The sequence below is a fragment of the Epinephelus fuscoguttatus genome, linkage group LG11, assembly GCF_011397635.1.
Source record: "Epinephelus fuscoguttatus linkage group LG11, E.fuscoguttatus.final_Chr_v1".
NCBI classification, from domain to species: Eukaryota; Metazoa; Chordata; class Actinopteri; order Perciformes; family Serranidae; genus Epinephelus; species Epinephelus fuscoguttatus.
The window spans coordinates 33,766,073-33,784,628 of record NC_064762.1 but is presented as its reverse complement, the minus strand read 5'-3'; the positions used below and the strand labels follow the sequence as shown (position 1 = coordinate 33,784,628).

The window sequence follows — 18,556 nt, the reverse complement described above, 5'->3', positions numbered from 1 at the left end:
GTGGAGGCAGGTTGCAAAGCAGCTTGCAGAGGCAGCAGCAACAGTAGGCAGGCCAAAGTAGTTTAAATAAGATTTGCCAATTGGTTGTGTAGAAAGGAATCCTGTGATCTATCAGCTGACTCCCTTCCTTCAATCAGCTGCTCCATCAGTTGATTGGGCTGTTTGAGATCAGCTGATGTAGCCGGGATGTGAGCTGAGCTTGACATCATACCCTGCCTGAATTAATGCCATGCTTAAAATTTTAGACCACCATTTTGAAGGACTTACTTAGCTCCTATTTCAGGTACTCCGCCAGCACAAGGGGAACCATGAAGTGTACAGTGATTGGTCCAAAAACCTGTTAGCCGAAAAATTAACAGACAACACAAAACACAAACAGCTTGTAAAAAAAAAAAAAAAAAAAAAAGAAAAGAAAAAAAAAGGGAGGAGATTTTGACTCTTCAGAGCAAAATAGGCATATGCCTGCTTAATGTCACTTCAGCGTTCTTATTGGCAGTGTGAATGCAAACAGGGAAAAAAAAGCTCTTGAAGATGAGTAGTTCTTGAGAGAGCTCCCCAAAACTGTTTGGTCTGAAAAGGCATAATCTTTGTCATGCAATCGTTAACTCTTCGGCTTTCCACAGTTGTTCGGACAAAACAAAGCATTTGACGACGTCAGCACGGTGTCGGGGATACCAAAATCACTGTTTTCTGACGTTTTATAGACATAAGTATTAATGGACAAACCCAGAAAACAACTGGCAGATGAATCAATAATGAATATAATCATTAGGCTAGATGCAGCCCTAATAAGTTTAAGCACGAAAGATATTTGGTTGCTGTTGTAAAAAGCATTCTTTACATTACACACATAAAGTAAAGCACTGGGGTTTGAACCCACCACCTCCTCCTCTACTACTTTAACATCGAACAAGCTACAGTATTGATTTTTTTTTTACAGATCCTCATACAGTTTGTACAGCACTCTAATTAAATGGTTTGTTTTGTGGCACTTTGCTGACATACAACAGCTGTGTTTTACAGCATTCATTCATTTCCTAGATATGAGGGTCATTTCATTTAACTTTCAGGGGTGTCTCATGACCTGATGTACATTTCCTCTTGTAGCTACATCCAACAGGGAGGCTGTGTTTTTGGTCGATTTGTCAGCAGGATTACAAAAAGCTACTGGCCAGATTTTCATTAAACTTGGTGGGTGTAACAAGGGTGTAACATGTGCCAAGGCAGAAGCCATTAAAATTTGGAGTGGGTCCCAATCACAGGGCTAACATACTAATTAATTTTCACTTTCGTTAATATTGCGAGTTAGGGCAGTTGGCCTTGGCTGAGGTCTGCGCTCTCAGAGTGCCTTATTAGTTTCCAATAAAATCACAGTCTGTGAACATTTCGGCTGCTCAGACTGTCAGCTGCTTTCTACTATGATTCTCTCTTTCACCTCTTCCATTTCCCTTCAGACAGACAGACAGACAGACAGACAGACTGATGAAAAGGTACATGCCCCTGTCACACATAGTACTTGGACCTCTGGCTGTGATTAGAATAGATTCATCAGTAAATGACTCATTGCAATGGTATTTCTTTTCTCTGACTACTTCTCTCTCCCACAAAATTGACCTGCTTTCTGCAGTTCGCCCTTTTTGGCTTGAAAACCATCCGACAATAAACTGACGCTGTGCTCTGAAAGGCCAGAGTCAGCTGTTTCCAAACTGGGGGAGGATGATAAATCCCGTGAAGCTAAAACAAAACACGCAAGCAGAACCATAGAAATGTTAAAGAAGGATTTCCCAAGCATGGGCGTGGAATCCAGGGGGAGTCCTCGCTGTGAAAATGAACACGAGAGAGGAAGAAAGAAAGAGAGGTATCCTGGGACTGAGGAGTGCAGCTGGCCCTGGACGGAAGGAAGGAGCTCAGGATAGAGGAGCTCTGGAGAGCATCCCTGCCCCATCTGCATCCTTTCTCTTCCTCGCTCTGCAACCATGTCTTCAATTTTCAGCTTCTTTTTTTTGCTTTTTTTTTTTACTCAATTTATAACTTTCTGCCTCACTGACTCGCCCTCCTCAAACAAATTTTTCCTTGTCTGCCTCCTTCTGCCTCTCATTCCCTGTCTCCCTCTCATTAATCAGCAATCACTTATGGTGTGGTGCGGAGTATGTAGACGGCTTCCAGCCCATATGGAAGTGATCAGGGGCAGGCAGGGAGGAACAGCAGAGGCCCCACAGACAAGAGAAAGTCCCTGTTGAACCGCTGCCTGCAGGTATCGTGCCAATGTTTAGAGTCACAGTAAATCAAAACAGCAGATTCCAGTGTGAGGTCAAGGAAGCAGCAGAGGTTTCTAAATGCTTTCAGCTTGTTCTCCTTAAAAAAACTAATCACTTCTTTCAGAATTTTCAATCCCTTCACAAAGTAAAAACCATTATCAAAGCCATCATTCTTTTATACTGTCCTCATTACTGTTATCTCCGTATCTACAGTACAAACCTCCTACAGCCATGCAATTTACTAAAGCCCCTATCAATGCTCAGCTGGAACAAATCTACAATGATTCATCTCATTGTCCACTAATCTGTTGATCATTGTTTCAATTAGGTTTAAGTTCAAACTATCACACCCAAAGGTGATGCCTTCAAAGTTTGTTTGTCCAACCAAAAATCCAAAGCCAAAACATATTTAAAGGAATAATTCACCCTGAAACTGACCATTTGTATATCAATTACTCAGCCTGTGTTACGTTCAATTCAGAAAGGAACTGTTTTTCTTGCATGCTTTGATGGTGAACAAAGAATCCAAAAACTGACAAAATTCTTGATTAAATGAAGTCATAGGGGTCTGGGTTTAACAACAGCAACACTATATCAACACATCCATTAAAAACTCACACAACTTGGGCAGTATCCCATTTATCCAGTTATACGTTCCAAACAGACAACCCTTTCCAATGGGGAACTGAACTAAAAGTGAAACTCATCTATGCTTTCTTCAAAGCCAGGCTCCATAGAAAAAATAGTCCTTTACCTTGCTGAACATGGGAGCTGCTGGTCTAAGTTTTCCTCAATAAGTTAATTTGTGTTGTTGCCTTTTAATTAATTAAAGGGTAAGTTTGGATCCACCAAACTCACAAAGTACCACAAAAAAAACATTGATCGAGGCTTTGGTTCACCAGCGGTTCCTGTGTTCAGTGAGGCATGCGAGAACAACAAAACTTCTGGTTTCATTCTCTTGCCTTTACCGTCATGTAAAACCTTTTAAGTTGTATCATTCGAAATGACACATGGCAACAACTTTCTGTTTCAGTCAAACTCAGCCAAATTACAGAAGCCAGTCATCTAATTATTATAGTGTGTGGGTTTTCAATTCATGAATGAGTCTATATATGGAGCTAGAACAGTGACAGAAAGTTTTGGCATCTAAAATAAAGCAAAAAAGGATATCTGGCACTAAGAAATATAACACATTAAAAAAAAAATTTAAAAAATTGTTGATATTTTTTTTGCATTCTATTTTTTTATGACAACCTTATTATCTTTTTCTTCATGTCACCCTTATTTGTGTCTGGGTTTTTTTTCCTCAGTTTCAACTTTTTGACATTGAGGGCAGGAGTTTGAGGGGAGGGGCGAGGGCAGTGTCATTTATGGTCACACTTAAATTGATAGTGAAAAAGAGTAACATGAAGGAAATAAATCACAAGACTGTCATTAAGAAACACCAGACTGCAAAAACATACCACAATAACATAATTTTTCATGCATGTTTCAGCTCTCAGTGGAATGCTTTTCTGTGCCTACGTTTCCTTTTTCAATGCCAAATCTTATTTTTGTTGCCAAAACTTACTGTTGCTGCTCTAGCTCCACATCTATAACTCATGCCACAAAACACCAAGCTGAAAGTAACAGATAGGCCCCGCAGACATCTGCTGGTCACTGCACAGTCCCACACTCCCACACTGGACTCCCCATCACCTCCCTTCCCAACCCCGTTGCCTTTTTATAGGAACTGCAAACCCAGTTGTCACCCTGGCAACATAGCCCTACATGGGCGGAGGTTTGTGCACTGCTAAAAAGAGAGAAAGGGAGCGAGTGGAGGAAAGAGAAGAGCACATGTGTACAGGTGTGCACGTATGAACCTGTTCACTATACATCACAAAACAGCTGTTTGTCTGCATAGAGGTTACCTGCTCTCTACTTTGCTGACACACACTCACACACACACACACACACACACACACACACACACACACACACACACACACATATGATATGGTGGAGCCATGAGAAAATACCCTCTGCTCACAAGTATGAGTCATCCACTCTACCAGATGGTGAGAGAGAAAGAGACGGAGCAGGAGAGGACCAGAACAAACACCTGAGGTGTGACAAAGAAGCCATCACCACTAGTGGCTATATATAACCCAGCACATCCTACAGTGATACAGTGTGTGTGTGTGTGTGTGTGTGTGTGTGTGTGTGTGTGTGTGTGTGTGTGTGTGTGTGTGTAGCAGGTAGACCCACAGCAACTCTCGGAGACGGAGTGATGATTCTCGGCTCTGTTTCTCTGAGCAAAGGTCAGAGTCTGGCCAATAACTCGGGCAGGATTCAATAAGGACTTACACTGTCATTTATATTTGCTACAGTGCTTTATCAGTGTCAGTCTCGAAGGGCTTCACAACACCCACACCTCAAAACTGTGACTAAATTGACAACCTACTACACTAAATTATCAATGAGAACCAGGAGAAAAAGCTCATTAGGAGAAGTGACTTGAAAAAGAATGATAAAGGCATCGCAGTCTGCCATTAACATGTACTTAAACTACACATCAGCCCAAATTTCACTTTAGATACAGTACATCTTAAGCAGTTACAGAAATCTGAGCACATTTGCCTTCCTAAAGTGGCTGATATGGATAAAATCATCTATAATAGTAATTCTAAACTGCAAAGAGTTGTGTAAAGTATTATATGATGACAAACATTTGTTGGGGAAATTACTATCAGATGGCATTACTTGATTTTTGCTACCCCAATTAATCAAATACTCAACCGTTTAAATCAAGGTACAAAACATAACACTGATACAAGATGCTGTAAAGCCAATATTGCCATAAAGCAGCCTTGGCTATTGATTTTAAAAATGACAGAAAATGCCCTTTATACAGCTAGAGATTTTATTAAAGGGATAAACAAAGTATAGCAATGTGATTACGGTTTGGTGAGGTAATGGAAATTGTGACAGTGAAGCATATACCATAACAGAGGATTTTATCCACATTGTCAACTTCTAGAGGCCATTTTCCAAACCGTTAAACTGTTTTCCATTTTTATTTGGTAACAGTTTTCATAATTAATGTTTGGTAACTGTTTTAAGGTTACTCATCAAATAGTGACTTACATTTAAATCATCTGTATAAACATTTTTGTTTTGTTTTCTCAAAATATATTAATATAAATATTTATTAAAAACCTTTTATGTAAACCATTGAAAAAAGAATTAAAGCACTCTAACATGCAATTTTATGTTTAAATTACACAAAGTTTAATTACAGGCAAGTTAAGTAAGCATAAAGTGAATAATTCTTCACAGGAGTTTAAATGTATATGTTAAAGATAATAAAAATGTTTATTTCATTATTTTATTTCATACATTTTTCATTATTGATTTTATTTCTACTATAAAAACAAAATACCCTGTAAAAAGTACTCAATCAGGAGTGATTATCGACATTACAATATTAAGTTAGTGTCGCTTAAAATAACCAAGTAAAAGCTACTTCATTAGAATATACAAATTAGAGATTGCCGTAAAACTTAAATTCAAAGCCTAGTCCCTTTTGCTAGCCCGGTGTGGCTATACATTTTGACAAATAAAGGCCTGTCTCAATTAGAGGCCTGGTCTGGCTGCCAAGCAGTTCATTTTTATAGAAGTTCTTGGATGTATAAACCAGGTTGTTGGCTAAACACTTGAGCTAATGTTAGTTAGCTGCTTGGATCAGCTATACAAATATAACCATGAGCACCAACCCCATCCCAAATATAGGCCTGTTGAGTTCAGTGAGTTAGTGAAACTTTAGTTTTTGATTTTACCAGTTTCACCAACTTCTCAGGTTTTACTGTGCATGCTTATAAATTGTCATAGCACCCAACTGTGTAAGTGTCAGATGACAGTATATGTGCAGTTAATGAGAGTGTATGATTGATGGTGTCTGCAGCGTTATAGAGATGGATATCCACAGTGGTCACTCCCCACTGACCTCAGAGTTCACATACAGCAGGTCGAGTAGGATGGATGCATTTGCCTTTGCTCCAATATATCCTACTTTTGAGTGTCTTATATGCCTTTACACCTGAGTACATGTGTGGTCAAACACATGTCAATACAAAATGTATAGTAAGCAACCTTGTGAAACTCAGATTTCAGAAATTGTTCAACCAGTTTTAATGGTTTGCAGTCACACCTCATTTTTGAAATTTAAAAAGGACTTCTTGCAAGTTCTCTTGACCGAGTACAATGCAATGTAAATGAGTCGTGATACAGTAAGCAGTGCAAATATGTTATTGTAATTTTGTTTTATCGCTGGTATTTCTAATTTAGAAACTGTATAATGTTTCATTTTTTTCTGCCTTGGTCTTTTTTCTCTCTAGTATTACTGACACTGGAAATCATATTCCTTTTCCTTTGGGGGAGATTTAAAAAATATTTATGTCTGGTTGAAAATTGGTGCTAAGCATACGCAGCTGGCTGTAATTTCAGTGTTAGGTAGGTTCCATTTACAAGCCCTCAGGGGTTTCTTCATACCACCTGTGCATTTTCTTATGTCTTATTTTATGATATGCACAAATAAAGAACAGAAGCGAGAAGCTGACAGTATATCTGCTTTATCTGAAGCAGAGCAGGGGAACAAGGCAATATATTAAAACTGTAGATCAAGAGATTAAACTGATGTGTTCTGAGTGTGTTCTTAAATGTAATCAGATATCAGTGAGGACACTTGATACGTACAGGCAACAGAACTTTTTTGCATTGCTGTTATGTTTCTGCATCATTCTTCCTGTTCTCTTCAGAAGTGTTACCACAATAGTGAAGATTTAACTTTAACATGCTTTAGATGCTAAAGAGAAGACCAGCTGGGGCTGATGGGTAGGGAAATTTAACACTAAATACACAGCACTGGTTTCCAACAATGCACCTTTACAGTTTGTCAGTGCTCTGTTTTACTTACGCCATGTACAACTAGCCGTTCTTTAGAAATGGTAATATGTCTTACAATGTGGATTCATGCGTGTGAATGAGAATGACATGTAACATCAGCATGACATTACAATAGTGCCGCTTTGTTTGTTCCCTAATTATTTCCTCGTCACCTAATTCAGGTCATTATGGTGTAAAACATTATTGCCCTGTAATTACCTGGACCATCGACTGGCCCATTCAAGCACTATGCTTGTTTAAAGAGTAGTTGGGCCTGATACACACAGTCCTTTTGGATTCAATTAGGCTTTGAGCAACTCACTCACAGAAACCATTAGCTGAGTGAAGAGGCAGAGCCCCAGAGGAAAGAGCCACAGGTGGCTCCCCCTCTCTCATTGCTTTAATGACTCTGCCCTTTTCAGCGCCATGGTAACCAGCATCATTGCGATCACTCCCTGGAGAGCGGGGTGTGAATCCCTTCAACAAGCTCATCTGACCTTTCACTAAATAAAATGGCACACTTTGTCAGATGGGTCACAAACAATTCAAAGAATCGGTGTAAGACACGTTTGGCCGACTTTTACTGCGGACTTATGGGCAAGGACGCAGTAGGAGGAAGAAGTCATCATTTCAAGTAAAAAGGCAGTTACCATGATAAAGCAGCAACTCTTTGGCAACTGTCCTCGAAGTGAGAGAAGAGAGGGAACCAGGGAAATGAGTGAAGGATGAGGAGGGAGAGAAACAAAAGTTACACTTGGTTTAAAAGAAATCGTCCAAACTCTTACTCATACAGGTCTGAAAGTGTCTCATCCACATACTGTAACACTTGACGGCTCTGGAGCCCCACCACGCTCCAGATGCCATATACACCACACACACACACACACACACACACACACACACAGAGTAGTGTATCAGGGGGTGTTTCCAGGGTTCAGAGTGCAGCCCATGTGTTAACTAGGAGCCTGGCAGATTTTACAAGAGTCCAATCACATTCCCATTCACACAGAGACAGGGAGCACATTGACCACAGAGCAGGTCTGGATTGGACTGAGCAACAGTCCTTGTATATAACCATGGAAACCAACAAATGAAGCCTTCAGAGAAACAACTGTATGGGCTTGTTTTGACAGCAGCACGAACACAACAGTGGATTGAGGCCAAATGGCCTTCAAAAGTTCATAAAATACCTGTGAGATTCTGTTGAGTTGCCAAAAACTCACATGTGAATGGGACATTTGTCCCTTGTGGGAACCTTTGTGTGGGAAATGTTGGGCTGTGTCCTCAATCACTCACTAGTCACTAGCCCTTTTTAAACAGGAGTTGTGCAAATTTGCAAGAAAGCCCAATCAGTCTTCTTTCAGCATTGGCAGTATAAAACCAAAATCGGGGAGTGCAGCAAAATGCCACCTACCTACTTTTGTTTATACAGAATGCGCCTTTTTTGGGGCAATGGGGGGCGTGAGCAAGTAACAAAACGTGCAGCTCAGCGTGTGACGTAAACAGTAACGTGGGAGGGAAGCCGCGGCTAGTCAGTCCTTCGGCGATTCTCTCATAAGTAGGCCCGTCCTTCACCGTTCCTCATTTCCTCAGATTCTTCTCATCTCAGTTTCCCTCTTGCTACTAGCTGCTCGCTAATTCCTGCTATCAGCTGTTCCCTGTGTATCCACCACCAGTGGGTCGCACATGCAAGCATCATCAACAGCCCCTTCCGTGCCTTTAAATTAAAAGGGTTCCGCCAATATGACTGAGGCGGAAAATTGGGCACCTCGAATCAACTTGCCAATCCGGCTCTGTATGTCCAAACCCTCGCAGCTTGCTGGCAAAATGGCCCAACATTCGCGGATAATCTGGCAGTGTAAAAGGGGCTACTATATAGTGAGTTCACCATTCTTTAGTGCTGTCTGAATGTATAACGAGAATTATTATACCCTCTCTAAGGGACTCAAAGTATCCCAAAATGCATCATGAAAAGTAGTGTGCAACCAATGGTCATTAACCAAGCACTATATATCATCTGGCAGCGCGACTGTAACCTCTCGTACAAATGAGAATATTTGCAGGACTGTGAGAACAAAGAAATATTAATATTGGGTGGCATTTTCACAGAGCTTTAAAAACCGTTCAGTATTTTTAAAGTATTTTCAAGGGGGTTGATTTTCCTTATGACTACGGGCCCCAGGTAAATCCATGTGTGTGGTGTAAATATAATAAGTTTAATGTGAGCAGAAGAGCGCATCACAACACAAATGGCCACAAAGTACTTACGCTTCACGGCCTACGGCCAATTTACAGTCACCAATTAACCTGCATGTCTTTAGACTGTGGGGGGGGGGGACTGGAGCACCCGGCAAAAACTCACACTGACACAGGGAGAACATGTGTGCTCTACGCAGAAGGGTTCCCCCACCCTGGGTTCAAACGAGAAACCCTCTTGCTGTGAGGCAACAATGCTAACCAATCCATCACTGTGCCGCAGAATTCCATTTAGCTGCTTCATATTCAGGGTCCTGGTACGGTGCATGCTGCCTCACTGGCACTCTACTGGGACACATCAATACACAACAGAGCCATCCTTAATGCTATCAGTAACACCTGTGGTTTTCAGCATACACCGTTTTCAGGATCCTTGAATTGGTTGATCTATGGCCTCAGGTTTTGTTTTCTTTCATTTGTGTTGCTGTGTTTTACTAACTGTTTACGTGCCAACACAAACAGCAGCGCTTTCAATTTAAACACTGATTCATCACTGTGTTTTTAAATTAAGAAATGAGCATGTTAAGCACAGATGAGTTTGACTCAAATGTAGCTTGGGCTGCTTGTGTTTCCATGTAAACACCAGCATGGCTGGAAACATTTGCAGATTCTGGAGTGTTTGTGGAGCTGTTTCTGATGTAAATTCTACCTTACAATGTTGGGCATCAATCACTTCTCACTACAAGGCCTGACACACTCTCACACACACACACCCACACACTAGTCTGGGCACAAGACTATGCTGTTTACGCAGAAAGACAGACAGACCGGAATAACTAGCTAAGCTCACCTCATCCACCAAGCTGATCACAGAATCACTGACTTGATGAAAAGGGAAACAGGGTGACTGGTGAAACTTGACACTTCCTGAGCATTTTGGATTGTTGTTTCACTTCTAAGTCTGCCTTGGCGACTCCACACCTCCACAGCATGTCTCAGTGGCTCAACACCCTGCTGTCAATACTGGCTGTCCCACTCATCAGTTTTACTTTCAGTCTTTTACTTTCCCTTCCTCCCTCTCTACCCTGAGAAAACTCTAGAATGACACTAAATATGTGACACTGCTGAATTTTGTATCTTATATTCTAAATGCTCTTACAGTTGTTAGAAAATATATTCGCCTGTGATGCATGTTGTAATGCATGACTGATGCTGCCGGGTGTTTTTGACTCTGGCTACGGGGAGGTCAGAGGTCAGGTACAGACCATCATCCCTGGAGCTGGGACGTTCACTGACCAGCTGAAGGACACTGACACAGCATGGATTCTTGGTGGGTTCCATGACAGCTCATCTAGCTGAAGGATGTTCTCTTGGTCCATAAGGCCAGTCAGACACAATGAGATGGATTTGTTTATTTTAGTCACACTCACAAGCAGCCATTTTCCTTTCCTGAACGTCATCTTTTAACAGCGATGTTGATAAATCATCAATATAGTGTGTCCCCTGGATGGTTAAGCATCATCCTGTCATCATCAACATGAGTGATTACAGCATCTACTGTCACAGCAGACGTTGCAACATAAGATTACAGACTGTCTGTAGTAATAACCTACATATTCGTGAATATAGAGTGCTCCAGGAATGAGTCCCAAAATTCGGAAATGAGTCAGCATGTCCCCGCTTACGGTTCCCTCATCTCAAAGTCAATGGGTTTTTTGATGGGTTTTTGGTTAGATAAGGTCTGCAGTTGAACACAAGCTTTAGAGACTTACACGATTTGTTCTACAACATAAAATACATCAGTAAATACCCTACTTGTGAACTCTGAAGCCTCTACAGTCTTGAAAAAGGCGGCTGCTTACAAGTGGCTAAATGAGACTACAGAACATCATCCTGCTGAACACAGCTTTACAGTCTTGTTATGGTGGTGTTGTTAAGCTAGTGTTAGCTATGGTCACATGACCTTTCCTGTCTGGAAACTGCATTTACGCCTTCAACAATCAAAAACTACGACAACTACAATCATAAAAGTGGTGTTTATTTTTGAAGATTATGTTGCTGAACAAAACTTGTAACTTGTACCACAAATGTTTGTTTGCCACGGAGCCCATTTTGTGCAATAATCCAAAATCCAATGGAAAAATCCAATGGGCTTTTTTTAGACGTGGGAACCAGTGCGATGCTAACTTTTGCTTCGGCCTACCGATAAACCTCATACCTGGGGCACCCTATTGTCTACTGGCAGTCCTCAAGGACCTACATGGCGCGCTGCAGTCACCACTGTCGTCACCAAGCAATAGCAGTGCACAGACCTTCAGAGAGCCGAGGATGAGAGTGGGCAGAGGGGCAGCTGTCAGAACTGTGCAGAGCACCAGAACAAACGCTCAGACACATCACCCAAAACATAAGCTTCAATCTCAGTGGTATTTGTGACAAGAGAAATACTTTCAAAATACTAATGTTTCAAAAATACAAAAATGGCACATACCCCCATCTAGTGGAAAAGTCACGCCACTGTTTCTATGATTTCAACACCGATTTGTTGTCCACAATGTAGCATTATCAGGGAAATAATAGGATGCATCCCCTGGATGCAACGACGGTGAGTTTACTGCGTCCTTTCCAACTTAAATGCATCAGGGATGCATGTTGACAACAGGGATCCAATAACATATCTGTTGCAAAGGGAATACCTCCACCTTTGTGAACATAACAATCAGCAAACTAAGCTTAAGAGAGATGTTTTCTCACATTTTAGCAAACTGCATCAATAATTAAACAGTGTCTTTTTCCTTACCATTATGTTACAGATGCAAATGTAGATGAAGTTGTGTGTTGTTAGCTGCATCCCAACCAAGCCCCTAGGGAGACCAGGCCGTTCCTCACAAGTACTGCAAAAACACTAAACTAGAGCTTCTGCAGGACAACAGTGGGTATGCATTTAGCAAACAGGTTTTTAAATAAAGCACTCCGACTATTTATCACAGAACTGCTAGGATTTAGTTATTACAGATTCAAAGTCTTCGGTGGTATTGTCACTTTTTAGAACTTTGTTTTTTTTCTGTATTTAATGTAAATTAAAGTCCATGTGTGCCCCTGGAATAATGATCTTTAAACACTGTCTTCAGCAAAGGATATAAGTTAATATATAATATATATATATATAAGTTTAAAATCAACCCTCATTGCTCCAGAGCAGGTGTAATCAGGTTTGTGCTTCTAATGTGATAACGTGACACACTGGCAGAGAGTGAGGGGCTCGACCTTGCAGTTAGTAACAGGCTTGAGAATTCCTCCTTTGCCGTCTTCAGTTAAACTACTCATTCATGAGACACGGGGCCTTGACCGCTCACTGATCAAAAATGAGCAGTAATAAAGACGGATGCCGACAAGGTTCCTGCAGTAGAATGAGCATAACAACAGAGGTTGATAAAGAAACACAGCAGAAGAAGAACCCACTTGAAAAACAGCAGGTACGTACCGGTGGATTTCCATTTTGGAGGCCAGTACACATCTCTGACTGAGGATGAAGCTGGAGGCTTTGGACTGTGGACCAGAAGACTGGATCTGCATGGTTCCACACAGCCGCTTCCTGCTGAACTAACCCAGCCAGCCCCAGTCCTCTCCCCTCTCCTCCCCTACCAGCTCTCCCCTGTCTCAGGGTCTTAACTCCACGAGCTCCCTCTCTGTCACTCAGTAGCCAAGGTAATCTCTGGTTTCTCTCCCTCTCTAACAAACAGCTTTCTTCATCATCCAGAGCTGAGTGCCCCCCGTCCCACCCCCAGCCTCCCACCTCCTCTCCTCACAGCCCCCGTAGCAGGGTGATTCCTTCCTTATGCATATGTGCGATGTCAGCGAGTCAGCCAGCAAGCGAGCGAGCCATCCAGACAGTCAGCCAGCTGTGGTTTTCCCATGGCAGCAGCACCAGCCAGCAAACACACACACACACACACACGGTTCAATCCTGGCTTTTCGCCGCCGTGGCGACAGCAGGGGTATCCAGGCAACAGGCTCCTGCTCCTGCACAGCCCACTCTTGCGCTCTCTGGGCTCCGTGGCGGAGGCTGTTAGGGGGGAAATCACCGCGGCGGTATCACGCAGCACGGCACAGCTCAGCTCAGGAGGGTTCAAGTAGGGGAAGGGGGGGAGGGGGGTGTTTCTTCTCTTCTGTTGCTCTCTGTGTTTTCTTCCTCTCGCCTGGCTCCCTCTGTTACATCTATCTCACACCTTTTGTCTCTCACTTGATCTCTCCCGCTTTCATCTGCCCGCGGCTCCCTCCCTTCCTCCCTCCCAGCTCCTCGCTCTGCTTTTATCTATGCGACTCTCCACGCGCTCGCACTCTCTCTATTTCTAACTCACTATACACCCACCCAACTCACCCTCTCCAACAGAAAGAGAGTTAGGGGGAACGAGCAGCCAGAATTAGTGGCGTTTGGCGGCACTGGAACGGGGATTAGTGAAGCGTTTCGCAGCATCTGACAAACGCACAGTTCTGGCAGGAGGGATTCTCCTTTTCACCGCATGACTCTACATTGACTGTCTAAATGTGGTGCATCTGTACTGGAGTTCATCTTCTGTCTTTTCTTTTTAGCTGCAATCGAGCGGCACGGAATAAAAACATACAGCATGTAGACTGAAGTCATGCATCAGAGCACAGGAAACACAGCTGCACTGAGTCAATAATGAAATCAATAATATTACCAACAATATGCACACCAGTCATCATTATGTTCACTACTGTACCGTGTGAAACCATAATCGAAAGTTAGAATATCTGATATCTTTAGATAGTGAGGCAGTGCCTATATTTAGAAGGTGTTTTCAGCCAAACATTTGGGCTTTCCCACTGAGCTGATATTTATACTGCAGTCCTTACTGGGTTTTATTGGTTGCTATGCCAACTCTTACCGTACCTTGGGAGTGAGATGGCCATCTTTTTCACTCGTGTCTTTCTTACATGTATCTAAAGAACTTGGAGAAAAAGCACTTTGTATTAACCATGTTTGTATGTAAAGTGCTATATAAATAAAGTTTACTTTTTTTTATGTCGTTGAGTGTATTGGTTGCAGATTTCTGATTGAAATGCAATGGTCTAGTTCCATAGTTGGATACTGGACCCTTTCCAGGTCAATAAAACATGCCGGTTTGCTCTAAGCTAACAAATCTTGTCTTTTTTACTTCCAAAATGTACGATCTACTGGCAAACACCGGCAGTGGCAGATCATATCAGCTGTAAATAATTAGAGTTAATGCCGCTGGTAACGTTCCCAAAGGTCCCCAGCTTGGCTGTTGTCCAATGAGTGTGGCCGCAGTCTGGTCTCAGCTAAACATTATTTGTGAGGTAAATTAAGCACCACTCTGCAACATCACCGTCACGAGTAGACAAAGTGTTTTTGGAGTTTGACAAGGCCAACAGGGAGGAGCTTGTTTTCTAGGTGTCTGGCGTTTAAATATTCCAGTTCAAGTTTCTTTCATATTATATCAATAATTTAAGCTTAAGCTCACCTAATATTTCTGAGTGTTGACTTCCAGTATTTTGAGCAAGTAACTTATGAAAAGGTGTGCTAATGAAAGTAGGCTTCAGATATATTTAACCTGTCAAGTTAAGGCCCTGACACACCAAACTGACGGTCGGCCATCGACCAAAGTCGGGCCGTCGGTGAGCGTCTGTCGGCCTAGTTTTTGCGGTGTGTCCCGCACCATTGGCCCTTCGGCGTCGGCGGTTTTTCAGCCGATTGAGCATGTTGAATCAGCAGCGCAGGTAGTCGGTGAAAGAGATCACTCTTACTGGCTGTTCAGGTTTTATTCCCTCACCCCTGTAGCGAGTGAATCTGCCTATAGTGAAACTGGGGCTAACCGGTGCTTCCTCCTCAGGCTCCACTTCACTTGGCTGCCCACAGACCCGCTGCTTCTTCCCACTTTAACCTGAATAACAAACCGGAGCTAGCTGTGAGGCTAGTGGAGCGTTAGCCGCAGCATGACGGAGGGAAGCACAGCCAGTTAGCCTCCGCTAGCTTCCCAGCTAGCCCTGGCTCTCCGTTTGAATCCAAATGGAAAGCCGGAGCTAGCTGGGAGCAGCTTGCAGAGCGTTAGCCACAGCATAACGGAAGGACGCACAGCCAGTTAGCCTCCACTAGTCTCTGAGCTAGCCCCGGCTCTCCGTTTGGATCCAACCAGAGCACCGAGCCCTGGTTTGTTATTCAGGTTAATGTGGGAAGAAGCAGCGGGTTTATCGGGCAGCTGAGTGAAGTGGAGTCTGTGACGAAACACCGGGACCGTCTGAATGTGATAGTCCGTTGAGATGCTGCGGTGCTCGGCTGCACAGATAGGTAACACCTCGGCTGTCAGGATGTAGCACTCTGTCACTATGCTCTCTTTCATGCAGGCGCAGAACGTACGTGCCACTTGGCCGTCGGATGTAGTCCGTGTAGTGTGTTCAAATGCAACTGACACAGGACGTGAGGCGATGTAGATGACGCAGAAGTTGGCTTTCATCGCCTCTAGTTCTCTAATGTCGGTTTGATGTGTCCGCACCTTTAAACACAGACCTCACTGAATCTTCAAGCCTTTCTTATTCTAACAAATAACAGTAACGTAAAGTTGCAGTTACAAATATAAAGAGGTGAACGAAATCTATTCCATAAGTCCCATAAGAACCATATCCCCGTGCCTTGAAACCTATAAAAAACAATCTTATTGGAAGTGTTATACGCTCAAAATTGTGTTATGAACCATCTGTCACTACACTGTAACTTTATTATAACCATAACAGATTAAATGTTCTATGCACAAGCACAACAGGGTTTCCATTAGAAAAAGTTGGTGCCAGTCCACCACATGTCCTGGATTTCAATGTCCCGATCAGCTGTGCGCATGAGATCAAACCAGAGACGTAACCACTTAAAAAATGGTGAGTACTTGGTATCTTCCTAAGTTTACCCTTTAAACAGAAAACACACATTTTATATTGTGATTTTTACTAGAGATGACATACAAGAAAACCATCAGTAGGCTGTTATTAGCAATGATCATTTTCCGGAAATGTTGAGCTCCCTAGCGATCTCCCGCCATCCAGCTGCCACCTTATTTAGGATTTTGCAGTCAAAAGAGGAGCTATCGTACAGATAACAGGAAAAAGTTCTACCAAGTCCAACAAAAGTGCAGCTCAAAATGCCAGCACTGTGACACCGGTTAGGACATTCCAATAGCTTACAGTTCAGTCAAACCTATTTTGTCACTGCAAGCTTGTCCACTCATATTCAGCCAGGACAAGGTGTCTCAAAAGGAATTACTTTCACCAAACACTGTGACTGGAGAGATTTAAAGGTTCTCTATGCCACGTTCAGAGCATTAATATAGCAGCAAACCACTATTTGCTATGTGGAGATGAAGTGGAGTGATGGTGTCTTGAGCAGAGACTGAAGTCACGCTACCTCTGTGTGTGTAGTAAGGCGGTCCAGCCAAGTGAGCATGTTAGTGCATGTATGTATCCCACTGGCTAGCTCATTGTCGCCACTTTGGACTGTGCTTATACAACAGTTAACACTGATATCAGTACAGTGTTGTCATTGCCGTTGTTTAGCGCCATTTATGGAGTTAGCACTGTTAGCTGCTAGCCGCCAGCTAAGCCACCTCCATGTTGACAACTGTGTCCACTGTCCACACAACTCATACGCTCTGAATTTTGCATAGAGACCCTTCATATATGTCAGACTTCAACAGCTTTTCCTGTTAAAAACCAGTAAATAAAGGATGGGGAAACTGCTGCATAATCAATTACAGTTCCATAAATGTAATGTAGGCATAGTGCTACATCTGAGAACACATCTGTAACATGCTGATGACCCTTTGCACTGAATCCTATGGGATGTAAATGAACCATGTCATTGGCTTTATTACACATCTTTTTAGATAGCCGAGTACAGTTTTAATCTGCTGAAGAATGGCGCTCATCAGCTTCCCATGCAGCTGCCACTGACAAAGGACCAACTTGTTGAACACATGCTTTTTGCAGGGTTTGAATTCAATTTGTGATTCACCCTGAAGGCTACAAACTAATTCAAGGGTTGATGTAATTACTACACATGTTGCAAATAAAGGGCTTTTTTTTTTCTTTTCCCATCGGACAGCTGGCTCGACAGGCATGAAATCAGCCACAATAAGGCAGTGCATTTCTATCAGAATGTGCTGTGTTTTCAGGGTAGGGCACAAAATACACACACACACACACACACACACACACACACACACACACACACAGAGACGGGGACAGGGCTGCGAGGGAAGGCTGTACCAAACTCTCGAGGTCGGGAACAACAAGGGCTCGAGGAGAAATACATATTTGTGCCTTTGTTCAGCACATTAACACGCACGCTGACGCTCTCAGCCAACGCTGTGCCCAACTGAGCCTTCGACACAGCACATCCCTGACTGATGCATGCACACCTACACACACAAACAGTCTGTTACTGCTTAAATGATCATCAAGCACCATGGCAATAATGGATACACCAAAAGTATAGTTTTTCAGTAATGGAAGATCAGCTGATGATGATTTATGATTATACACAATTAATCACTGGTGTGGTCCTAAAATGGAGCAGAACTATTAAAATGACTTTTTAAAAGCAGGGAGAGGCAGCGTGCGCCCCGGGAAACAGGCTGTGACGGATGAAAGGTCTACGACGAGAGCAGTTTGTCACACTTCGGTTAAGCACACAGTCAAAAGCTGTCTAAACACTGCGCGCGCATCAAGAGCTATTACAATCAATTAGAGGGAGAGGACGACAGAGAGGGATGAGTAGGGAGAGGGGAAATGAGGGAGCAGCGTGAGGCACCTGTAATAAGCTCCTGCCTCTTTTAGCAGCACAGATGATGCGAGGGAGGAGAGGAGGAACAGGGGGAGGAAGGAGGGGAGAAGAGGGATACAGGATGGAAAGGAAGAGACAGAAGGAGGAAGGGCAAGAGCGCTCAGTCATCAGATATATCCATCATCATGTCCATTAGAAATGTGTAAGTGCTTGATTTGTGCCAAAGTTCGCAACTGTCCAAGTTTTAAACTTAGCTTTGTAATGTCCAACAGACAGGACTGTGACTGATCAGTGTAGCTGTGGTAACATCCTACTTACTTGTAAAGTTAGCTACACTTAAAATAGTATTTACCAAGGAAAGTATTATTTA

At 42.7% G+C, this 18,556-nt stretch overlaps 1 protein-coding gene across 5 annotated transcripts in view; it reads right to left on the bottom strand.

Annotated features, from left to right (window-relative positions):
- Positions 1 to 18,556, bottom strand: part of enah (ENAH actin regulator) — a 182,170-nt gene that overhangs the window by 100,925 nt on the left and 62,689 nt on the right. Inside the window, exon 1 of one of the 5 annotated variants that reach the window (XM_049589637.1) lies at positions 12,859 to 13,067. The exons of 2 other annotated variants lie outside the window; for them this stretch is intronic. In XM_049589637.1, coding sequence (XP_049445594.1) covers positions 12,859 to 12,950 — 92 coding nt within the window. In that variant the 5' untranslated portion in view covers positions 12,951 to 13,067. Of the gene's footprint in view, positions 1 to 12,858; positions 13,068 to 18,556 lie in introns of those variants that run through there. 2 more of the 5 variants (XM_049589638.1, XM_049589642.1) reach the window with 2 other exon arrangements.